Source organism: Gopherus flavomarginatus, chromosome 5, assembly GCF_025201925.1.
Source record: "Gopherus flavomarginatus isolate rGopFla2 chromosome 5, rGopFla2.mat.asm, whole genome shotgun sequence".
NCBI classification, from domain to species: Eukaryota; Metazoa; Chordata; order Testudines; family Testudinidae; genus Gopherus; species Gopherus flavomarginatus.
This window is the reverse complement of record NC_066621.1, coordinates 8,538,995-8,550,719: the sequence shown is the minus strand read 5'-3', so window position 1 is coordinate 8,550,719 and position 11,725 is coordinate 8,538,995. Positions and strand designations below refer to the sequence as shown.

Below are 11,725 nucleotides of genomic sequence, written 5' to 3'. Positions count from 1 at the left end.
TGGAGAACGGAGGAGTCCCTGCTCCCCACTCTGAAAAACTGATCTTACACTAGGTATTAGCTGCCCTTGCCCATGTGTCTGCAACACAGTGCTGTGGGGCAGAGCCGTAATCCTGCCAGGGACCAGCTCTCCCTTCACCCTATCCCTGCACATACAGCCATGTCAGCAACTCACCTGACTATTAGCAAAGAGCCTCTGATCTTCCTCCCCACTCATACCAGCAAAGGGTTCCCCTCTAGTGTGCAATTCCCCATTTGAAGCCACATGATTATTCAGCCTGCACATAGTAGCAGGATCAAGTGATAACATGGAAACCGAAGTCCATGGAGAAAGTCTTCCGCACAGCATGGCCACCTGCCCACAAGGATCACAAGGGAGTTATTCAGAGGTGTGCATGTCATTGGCTCTGTAGAAGACTTACAACTTAGTAAGTACTTTAGCCCACAAAAGCTTATGCCCAAATAAATTTGTTAGTCTCTAAGATGCCACAAGTACTCCTGTTCTTTTTGCTGATACAGACTAACATGGCTGCCACTCTGAAACCTGTCAGCTTAGTAAGTGCATGTGGTTTGGGAGGGAAAGATGTTAAAATAAGGCTGTGATTCCGAGCAGTGGGCTGGTCGTAAGGAACAATCTTGTTCTGGCCACCAAGGGGAGACAGTCGGTATGGCCAAAGAGGTCTTTTCCGTCTCTGAAGTCTCATGCCCTCAGCACTCTGTCCCACGAGAACCCTCCCGCCTGGAATGGTGACACAGGGGGAATGTTCGATAGAAACTAAACTCTCAGTGCTCCTGCTTCTTCAATTTCTGTAAAATTTCAGTAGCTCCAGTATAAGGCACTCTTTATTGTCTTCAATAAGCCTCAATTTGAAGTTAGTTCCTCAGAGTCCCAGCAGAACAGTACATCATTGGTAAGAGTGAAATCGGAATGTTCTATAGGTTATTAGCAGGAGAATGTGGTCTTTTATGGCCCCCAAGTTTAAAAATTGACATGAAATAGCCAATATAATAAAAATACAAAAGCAGTCACTTCATGCATGTAGCAAGTATATCAGCACTTAAACATTCCTACCGGGCCAGTAACTAAATAATATTAATTTCTGTCTAGTACTCTGGGATTTCCTGTCTGGGTTTCTTTTAAATTAAGCAATAAATCTCAAGTCTGATTGGCTGTTTGTCTTAAATGGAAACCATTCATTTAAATCATGTTAATATACTGCCTATCTCCCATCCATAGCTGCTAATTACTGACACTAACACTAAGGAAAGGCCCATATTTATGAGAATGCCTCCTCCAACAGTTTATTTCACAACAAAGCCTCTTTAATTCAGTATGAATAGCAGTTGATCCATTTTATTTGTCTGTTGTCCTGAAGCTCAACTGCTGCTAGTGTCAAAGTAGCTGAGGCACTCCAGTGTAATCAATCAGCACAGAGATTATACACTTTTAATGCTTTTCAATTCACCCAAATTGTACTTCACCTATCTGAGTCTATTCTGAGCAAGAGCAGGTTTTAAAAATGACAGATAGACTATTGCTAATTCTCCCTTGAAACATGTGGATTGCAAACATGCTAAATTGCAGTGCTGTGGCAGCTGGTGAGTGTGGGCAGGCACCAGGCGGCAGCTGGTTATGTGTCTTCTCTGCTGCCCACCCGTAAGCCCTTTATATGCTCCTCCTCTCGCTGTCCTCTCCCTGCTTTGCTCCTTCACACACCCCAGCCCCACTGCTCCTCCATATCCCCCCTGGTGGGGCACGTCCCACTGCCAGCTCTGTGCAGAGAGCCAGCCCCTAGTGAGCACTCAGCTCACCAACAGCCTGGCTGGCAGGATCCTTCCTTCCCACGCTGCCTCTGGCTGGGCCAGTGCCCCATACCTTCCAGCCAAGCCCTGCATGTGCCAACCCCCCCCCCCCCAAAGCACTGGCACAGGGAAGCCTCTCTGCCCCTCAGCTAAGCTCTGGAGTCGTTGTGGTGGGGAGGAGCAATTTCCAGCCTATTTGCATCCCACCCTGCAGGCTCCACAGCAGCCCCCCAGGCAGGGACTTTGCATCCTCTTCACTCACCCTCTTTCACTGCTGCTTTGGAGCACAATGCATCCTTAGGGCTTAACCCCTTTCTGCACATGCTGTAGCTGGGGGGCGGGGCGGGGAGGGGGCAGAACAGGAGGCGGCTAGGTTGTGTTGGTGGCCAATAGCAGCCTGGAGGTGTTCGTTGCCCTTTGACACTGTGCAGGCAGGCAGGGACGAGCTGCTTCCAGCCACAGGGGAGTGGGAAAGAGATGAGCTCTACAAAGATACGGGTCAGGTCATCCCTTCCTGGCAACTGGAAGCAGCTCCTGGCCCTTCCCTCCCGCACAGTGCTGAAAGGCTACTACTGGACACATTCTGACATGTGAACCCTGGGAGAAATCGGGAGGGGGGGGGCATGTGACCCTGCATGCCCACCACATGTTGCCTTGAGAAGATGTGGTGTCAAGTACCAGAAGAGGTGGGTCCGTCCCAGGGGCCCACCCAGGCATGGAGGGCAGAGAGGGTCGGGTTGGTCAGTCATCCCCCCGCCCATGTGAAAGAGGTGTATGGGAGTGTGTGTGTGTCGCCTCTCCCTGTGTGAACCCTAAAGTCTTAAAGACAAGAAGGTAAATAAAAAGAATCCAACTATGCAGTATTTCTTTTTAACAGGGGCTCAGTCCATTTGGTGTTAATTTGAATATTTCTGATATATATTTTCCATGCTAAGAGGGGAGGAGGAGCAGTTTTGCTGGGGGAGAGAATCTGCAGGAGAGAGAAAGTTTAGAATAGATGCTCTATCAAAACTAAAGAAAAAGCAGCTCTCCTGCCCTGCAATGGCTCCCAATGTCACACACTAAAAACCACCCCCATCCTGCAGCTTTAGCTCTGCCCAACACTTAGCAAAAATCCAGCACCTAGGTTTCAGAAATGTTCTACCCCAAAAAGGGCTGCACAACCAGCTCCAGAAAACATCCAGCACGAACAGGGAAGCCATTCTTCCACACATGCAGTGACAGACATAAAACTTTATAAATATTGAAAATCAATTCTGTCTAAAATGTATTTGCTGTTTTCCTCTCCAGACCAAGCACGGGGTTGCTGGGACCCCAGACAACTCCTGTTTACTCCTGTGATAGTTATTGAGGTCCCTGGACTCCCTAAATTATTCTGTCTACAATATTCTCTCTTTTACAGGGCAGAGATTTTCTGCTCACATAAAATCCCAGTTTCAGAGCTGGATGAAATATTAATGAGGCTTTGCTGCCTTCATGTTTTCTAACATTAATTTGTTCAAACTTCCTGAAAACAATTTCGAAGTTTATAAAAATAAATGGTTCCCACTGGGATGAGGAAGGCAGCTAATTTCCAATTATCATAGATACTCCCTCCGTGTGTCTTTAATATTCATGGCGTTTCGATGTTTCTTCAGAAACAGGCCACTAACGTTCTTTTGCTTTCATTTAAATGACATTTGTCCTGATTCCTCCAAGGCCCATACGTTAGTAACATTATAAAATGCCCCAAAGCCACAGAAACATAAATCACTGCCCAAACCAGAGAACACACCTAGACACAGTCACCGGGGCTGATTTCCAAAATCCTTTTGGCCTGCATCTTTGAGGAGAAAACTGAAAGAGTGAGAGATTGTGTAGGAGGTTAAGAGCATGGAAGATTTATCAAGGTTGCAGCATGGGGGGAGCAGGCTGGCATGAAATAGTCCGTGCCCATAAAGCTGACAAGAAGTCAGATCAGTGCTCTGGCAAAAGGGTGCTTAAGGTTGAAATGGGAGCATGGCCTGTATTCAGGGGTGAAAGTAAGTTAAAGGATTTGCTGGTACTCCAGAGTCCTGCGGAGGGGGAGGGGCCTCAACCGGAAGAGACATGGCCTCTATCAAGAAGAGGTAGGGCCTTTAAATCCCGGGGCTTTTAAATCAGGATTTAAAGGGCTTGGGGAATTCAGCTGAAGCTAGGAGCTGGGCCCTTTAAATCACCCGTGGAGCTACCAGCTGCAGAGGCAGCTGAGAGCCCTGGGGTTTGGGCAGGGGTGAAAGTAATTTACATTTCTTATCTAGATGGTCCAATCGCAAGCAACCCACCTCTCCTACGTAGTTCATGGATCCCTCCGATTGCATGACATAGATAGAGAAAATAAAGCTACTATTACTACTACCAGTATTGTCTGTAATAAAACTTTACTATTGGAATAAGCCTGAAAAAGTGAAAACTCACTGTCACATTTTTCTCTCTGTCTTCCCTCCTCCTCCAGTCAGGTTGCGACACTAGGCTCCATGCTTTCTCCCTACCTGGCACTCAGCAGCTGCAGGGGCTTCCCTCTAGCTTGCAGCATGGAGACTAGCTAAGGGAGGGAGAAGCCTGCCTCCTGCATAAGAACAGTTTAAACTCAGCTGTTCCCTGTGTGGTTCAGTAACATTTCAAAGAGGCTCTGCAAGCAGTTTGGACATCACAACCATGATCCTCTGCTGGGGAGGGAATGGGATAGATCTGAACTTGGAAATGGTTCCTGATTTTGATTGTGTTTTTTGCGTATAGGAGATCCCCTCATCCCGGGGGCAGAAAAGAACTCCCCCTGCCATAGTCACACACACCCTCCCCACCCCACCCCACAACAACTGGGAGTGAAATTAACAAGGATGCCAGAAATGGCTTCTAACCTTGGGGGCTGAACTGCGCAGGGAACAGCTGAGTTTAAACTGTTCTTATGCAGGCAGCAGCAGCAGGCATCTCAGCCAGTGTCCCTACTGCAAGCTAGAGCCTAGCGGAGAACCCCTGGCGGGGGGGGGGATGCAGAGCCTTGTCTGCAGCCTGGCTGGAGGAGGGGGAGGGAGGAGACAAAAGAAATCAATGTGACAGTGAATTTTCCCCTTCCACTTGCTTTTATTAGCTCTGGATTTAACCTGTGCAGCCAAATACTTGTATTTGTTGTGTATATTTCTATTGGAGAGATCCCCTCATCCCAGGGGCAGACAAGGACTGGCCCTGCCATGGTCAGACACACCCTCCCCACTCCCCCAGCTACTGTGAGTGAAATTAACAAGGATGCCAGAAACCACTCCTAACCCCAAGGGCTGAACCACTCAGGGAACAGCTGAGTTTAAACTATTCTTATGCAGGGGGCAGGCTTCTCCCTCCCTCAGCCAGTCTCCTTTTCTTACCGGTCCTCCACACCGGCCCGTACCAGCTTACTTTCACCTCTGCATGTATTGTCATTTATACACTCCAGTGTCTGATCGGGGAGGTAGCAGCGCTACCCAGTCAGCACAGCAGAGCAGGGCAAGCCTGACATTTTCAGGAGTGATGGTGGATTTGATGCTGAGCCCAATTTTACATCCTCCACCCCAGTAACAGATGTTCCTTTGCAGGGGAAGTCTCCCAGGATCATAATTGTGTAGCCTCTTTTCGCTGCTCATTTGTTAGAGAACATCCATTTCTGGTCTGAGAACAAACAGGAAAAACTGCAACCTGAAAACTTGTGTTCTCACCTCGGGGGGGCTCTGACATAGCCAGACATTTTCAGTGTCAGGATCTTGGTCCTCAAACACACACCCCAATTGGAGCAGGTCTGGGGAACTTCTCTCCTGCTCTTTACCAGAGCTCGGTGCTCCAGGGGGGCAGCAGGAGAAAGTTACAGTGACAGTAAAAATTACAGCTGCTTTGTCCATTTAGAAAGGCCTAAAGGGAAGAGCTGGATCACTAGTTTAGAGCAGCTGTTGGGCTGAGCGGATGGGAAGGCCAGAACTGGTGCTGGGCGCGCAGTCTCATCGAAATACACTGTTTACATACATGATACAAAACACTCCCAGCCCCAGAAGCTCCCCCCCAGAAGCGCAGCCCCTCTGGGACGCCTTCCCGACCTCAGGCAGCTCTGAGCCAGGCTGCTGAGGAACCTGCAGAGGGGACGGTTGGCCCCTCACTGACACTGAGTGGGGGTCTTGGTGGTTGCCCAGTGCCAAAGGAAAGGGGCAGGGCCAATGAGAAATCAGGAGCCTGAGACTGACAGTCCCCAGGGCCAATGGAGAGAGGTCAGTGCTCCAGGTCAGCCCAATTGACAGGGCAGACAGGCCAATGAGGGAGTCAGGAGCCTGGGGTCCCAACCTCTGAGTGCGCTGGAGCTGCCTGGGGCAGCGCAGGGCTGAGCTAAGGGGAGAGAGCAGGGGCGGGAGCTGCGCCGGGGGCAGAGCCGCGCCGGCCAGAGGAGCGGCCCGGGGAGCTGCGCCGGGGGCAGAGCCGCGCCGGGCAGAGGGGCGGCCCGGGGAGCTGCGCCGGGGGCAGAGCCGCGCCGGGCAGAGGGGCGGCCCGGGGAGCTGCGCCGGGGGCAGAGCCGCGCCGGGCAGAGGGGCGGCCCGGGGAGCTGCGCCGGGGGCAGAGCCGCGCCGGGCAGAGGGGCGGCCCGGGGAGCTGCGCCGGGGGCAGAGCCGCGCCGGGCAGAGGGGCGGCCCGGGGAGCTGCGCCGGGGGCAGAGCCCCGCCGGCCAGAGGGGCGGCCTGGGGAGCTGCGCTGGAGGCAGAGCCGCAGCCGCGCTGAGGCAGGAGCTGGGGCCGTCCGGAGCCGAGTGTGGTGAGCAGCTGGGGAGCGTGAGGGGGACCCCAGGCAGAGGGCCCAGTGCAGGGCGAGGTAACCAGCCAAGGGGTCTCACAGGCCGGCCTGGGAGGGGGCAACGCTGGGGGGAAGGGCCCTGCCACCTAGAGCCTGAGGGCGGCCCTGGCCAGAGCAAGTGTCCATCCCGCCGCGTCCCTGCAGCATGGCCAGGGCCTGGGCAGGGGTCTGGGGTGTGCGAGGGACAGACTGATCTTCCCTTGCAGCCCAGAGGGGGCTGGTGGTGTCCCGGCCCACAGAGGGGGTGACGTGGTTTCCTTTAACCTGCCCATTTTTCCGTATTTTGTGTATTGGTTGCTGTTTAATGAGTCATGTTTGCTTTGAACTCTATGTAATGAGCAATGGGTCGGGAACGTGGCTGAGTCGGAGAGAGCATCCCGCCATGGTGCTCTCAGATCCTTTCACTAGCCAATTCCACCGGGGTAGTGTATAGGTCATGAAAGTTCCCCACAATAGCGGGACCATTCCCCCGCTTACACCTATTCAAAAGGACTTGTAATAAGGTGATCAAATGCTGAGAACAGAAAAGGCCATTGTGAGTTAGGGGCAAGCAATGTAAGCTTGTGTCACTTGACTTCACCTCTTGGGCAGCTAGCCTGCTGTCTGGATAGGAAAGTCCAGGCAATCGGCAGAACTACCAACTCCCCATCCTCTCTTGAGCCCATTGTTCTCTAGTCAGCTGTCGAGAGGTGGAGCTGGGGCTGCGTCATTCATGTCCCGCTCCACGCCTGGCAGGGCAGGGCTCTGCTGCTTCGTTAGCATGAGGCACTTGGAAACTTGATCTCCGACTCCCAAGTGGGACTCCCCAGACTGATTCCTTGAGGACCTGGAGGAGCCGAACCACACTGCAGGGTGGGGAAGCACCTCCGCCCCAGCGCACTCAGCACCCTGGGAGGCCAGGTAATGAGGGAAGGCCAGTCTCACAGTACCTAAGTAGCCCCACAAATTACAGAAATATCAGCGTGACCTGGCACTGCTTTTCATGCAAACACCAGCAGCCCAACAACAGACAGACATACCCCATAGAGGTGGCATAATTCTCTCTGGAAGGGGAGGCAGTACAGCTAGCCCCATGAGTCAGCAGTGCAGGAGCTGCAAAGGAGAGAGCCAGCCCCTAGAGCAGTTGGGGAAACAATGGGAGTGGCAGGTGTCCAGCCCCTCAAGACAACAGGGCAGTTATTTATGGGCCTCCACGTGGATTTAGGGCCTGTCTTTAGGCACTCATATTTGAAAACGCAGGGCTGTACGGGAAAATAGCCAATCTCTCTGAAATCAGAATGTTCTCTCCTACGCCACATGGGACTCTTCCTGGCTAGGTAAGAAGAGAGGAACTAAGGGGCTTCCACTGTAATTACATGACACAATGATGTTCATAATGTGCCATTATTTATTGCCAAAATATCACCGGGGAACTCCATGTAAATCTCCTTTGCAATATACACCTAGCTAAATATGCAAGTCTTCAAGCAAACTGAGCACAGGTGTGAGTGCATCACTCGGTACGTGTGCCCTAGGTGCTGTCTTTTCACTTGGGGGAAGCCTGAACACTGACTGCTCCCCCATGCTCTGTGATATTGCTAGAAACTTGGGTCAGGTGACCTCCACTAACATTGGGAGCTGCACTGTATGTGAAATGGCTGCATGGAAGCAGCTGGGCTGTGAAACTGGGCTGATTCTACCGGATTTCTTCTGTCTTGCCAGTGGATAATGCCTGCATTCCACAGGGATGCTGGGAGGAGTGTCTGGACCTGCAGCAATACAGCAATGCCTGAGAATGAGCTGTGCATGTGCACACACGGCACGGAGTTACACCAGGTGCTCTCACGGCCAGAGTGGTGACAGTCAGTCCAGGAGGGGAGCCATTGCTGCTCTGCTGAAGTATCACAATAAGAGGTTATTTCTAAGCCGGCGGTGGGTCTCAGTTCCATGGCCCACCCTTTTCTTTGCGAAGGGAGCTGATTTATTTGAGCAGCAGCACTGCAGTTCAAGTCACAAGTTCTGCACTGGCCACGAGCTGCCTGGACTGGAGAGTTATTTTGCACTCACAAAATCCATTTTCTGGGGCTTCTGTCAATGGAAACAGGAGCCTCTGCTAGCGAGCAAAGCCCTTGCGCTCCTTAAAGCCCTTAGCTGAGCCACTGATTCTGCAGACAGCACCATTTCCCTGGGTAATGCTTCATCTCATTCCTGAGCTGAGCGCTACTTTTCCGAATACTTCCTGCTTAGCGTCTCTTCTAGGCTGTGAAAATATTGACGGTGGTTTTCTGACAGTACAGACACATGAGGTTTTGCTCCAAGAGGGGCAGGGCAGAAAGAGGGAGGTATGTTGTGTTTATTTAACTTGGTTTGTGTCTCAGAGGAGATTTCTCTCATGATGGATCTTTCATGATTGCATCATTCAGAAGGAGTTGGACCACATCATTACATGTGATAGGCGTCTCTTCGCTTCCCGTAGAGTATACTGTGGTGTGGAATGCGTGGCGAACACAGATCACCATCTAGTGATCGCCCGTATGGTGTTGGTGCTCTAACGAGCAGGTAAGCCCTCTGCAATGATGAGGAAGTCTGACATCAATGCACTTGCCGTGTGCCAGGTTTAGCCAACAGGTTTCGTATTGATGTCAGCAACAGATTCTCGGCTCTAGCTAATCTGCCAGACGACGTGGAGGTTGCCTGGTCCCTGTTTGCTTCTACCCTCAACCAATCTGCTGAGCCGACGATTGGCTGTAGACATCCAGCACGTTGACCATGGCTATAGGAGGAGGCCTTCCAGATAATTAAATTGAAGGCTGCAGCCCCCGAGCATGGTGATAAGTGCACTCGTAATTAGCAGAAACAAAAATTTAGCATCCTGACACTCCGAGATTGCGAGGCATATTATAACCAAGTGGCGGATACTGTTGAATTTGGCTTAGCCAGAGGCGACTTGAAGCCAGCATTCCGTGCCACTTGCAACCTCAGCAGTCAAGAGGTAGTCACTACATACGGCATTCTAAACGACAGACAAGGCCATCCATGTAAATCGAATGATGACATTCTCTCATGCTGGGTGGAACATTATCACAGTGTCCTGACCCATCCTCCAGCTGCTGTTTGTTCAGAGCTGGATGATCTGGCACTCACTGCTGTTCCGGATCCAGACATTTATACTGATGCACCAACATTGGATGAAATGAAGTGTGCCATATCTAAACTGAAAAACGGATGCGCAGCTGGTGCTGATGACATTTCCTCAGAGCTGCTAAAATGTGCTATTGATCCTGTAGTAGAATCACTTCTGGGTATCTTTCGTCTGGTATAGAGAACTGGAACACTGCCAGCCTCCTGGAAGGATGGTATTGTGGTTGCACTGTATAAGGGCAAGGGATTGCACAGTGAGTGTAAGAGCCACAGGCTGATCACCTTGTTCTCCATGCCAGGGAAGGTGTTTGCGCATGTTTTGTGGCCCTCCTGGAGCCTTTGTACATCAGAAGCATCGTCCCCAGCAGTCAGGCTTTACGAGGAACAGGTTCATATTAAATGCCATTTTGGCCCTTCGCTTGTTGTCAGAGATACATCGTGAGTTCAGGAAGCCCCTGAATTAGCATATGTTGATCTTAAGGCTGCATTTGATTCAGTATACTGTGTCGCATTATGGAATGCCTTAAAGGGCATAGGTGTCCCTACCACTCTACTGGACTTGATGAGAGAGCTTCATAATGGAACCACTGCCTGTGTTTGTCTGGAAAACCAGATGTCAGCACCTTTTAAATCAGTATCTGGTGTTAGGCAGGGTTGTGTTCTGGCCCCTGTAGTCATTTGTCAGGCAATGGATTTCATAATGCAGCATTCTGTTGGGTCCATAGGCATTGAGGTCAGTGATCTCTCACTCACAGACCTTGACTACACTGATGATATTGTTTTTTTAGTACAGAGCCCCAACAGGTTTTGTGAGGCACTCCAGCATATGGAGGACTAGTCAGCTAAGATTGGTCTCCATGTTTCATGGTCAAAGACAAAAGTGCAAAATCTAGGACCAGGTCCACCTGCAACTTCAATCTCTTTGAACAACAAAACTGTTAAATCAGTTTCCAGCTTTTGCTATCTGGGTTCTATACTTACCAGCTCCTCCAGTTCTCACACAGAGGTTCTCCTTTGGATTGGCATAGCAGCATCTGCCATAGGCTGTTTACAATAGAGATGGAATCAACATTATCTTAGTATGACAACCAAGTTCAGGATTTATTCGAGCTGTATCCTTCCCATACTGTTGTACAGCTGTGAAACATGGACACTATGGCATGCTGACTGGACAAAGCTGGAGGCCTTCCACACAAAATGTCAAAGTTGTATATTAGGCATAAAGTGGAGTGACTTCATCTGTAATGCAGATGTTTATGGTTATTCGGGTCTACAGATTACTGGGGCCATTGTCCGCAGGCGGCGCCTTACACTTTTCAGACATGTTGCAAGAATACCACAAGATGTTCCGGCGAATGCTGTTCTCTGGGTGGTTGGTAACTTTTTGGGATAAAATTCCACCAACCAATGCATGGAGGCGGCCCAGAGGCAGACCCCTATTACATGGGTTCATCAAGTCTGTTCTAATTTTGGACTCTCAGTCTGTCAAGTCTTCATGGTTGTGCAGGAATGGACCAAATGGCAAACAATCGCTATGGCCGACTGTCTGGCTAAGCATTGGAGAGAGAGAGGAGATTTATACTGAATTCCCTGGCAATATTTTAATGGCATTAAATCAAAGCTGCTGGGCATTGTCTGAGAAGTGTGGACTGTGGCCCTGGGAAGGGCGCTCCCTTCGGAGAGCTCAGCAGGCAGCTTGCAGTCAGCCATCTATGCAGTTTTGTTTGCAGAATCACAGAACATGGACTCTGCAACAGACAAGAGGCAAAAGAGGAAATCGTTCCCATACCCCCTACTCCCTCCCCCAATCTTTCCAGTGTTCCACTGGCCCTCAGGTCAGCATCTAGCACGTCGCTCCGAATTTGCTACATATGGAATTTAATCTGAAAACCTCATTTTAAACCAATGGCAAGAAATAGTCTCAGCAGGGTAAGCTGGCACATCAGTCAGAGCCAACGGGAACAGGGACTGCCCCAATTACC

General features: G+C 50.6%; 1 protein-coding gene across 1 annotated transcript; it reads left to right on the top strand.

The window, feature by feature from the left end:
• The first annotated feature begins 524 nt into the window (after positions 1-524).
• LOC127051410 (uncharacterized) lies at positions 525-8,331 on the top strand. Its single transcript, XM_050953671.1, has 3 exons — positions 525-554; positions 6,206-6,584; positions 8,138-8,331. Exons 1-3 carry the CDS (start codon positions 525-527, stop codon positions 8,329-8,331), a joined length of 603 nt encoding a protein of 200 aa, XP_050809628.1.
• Positions 8,332-11,725: the final 3,394 nt, after the last annotated feature.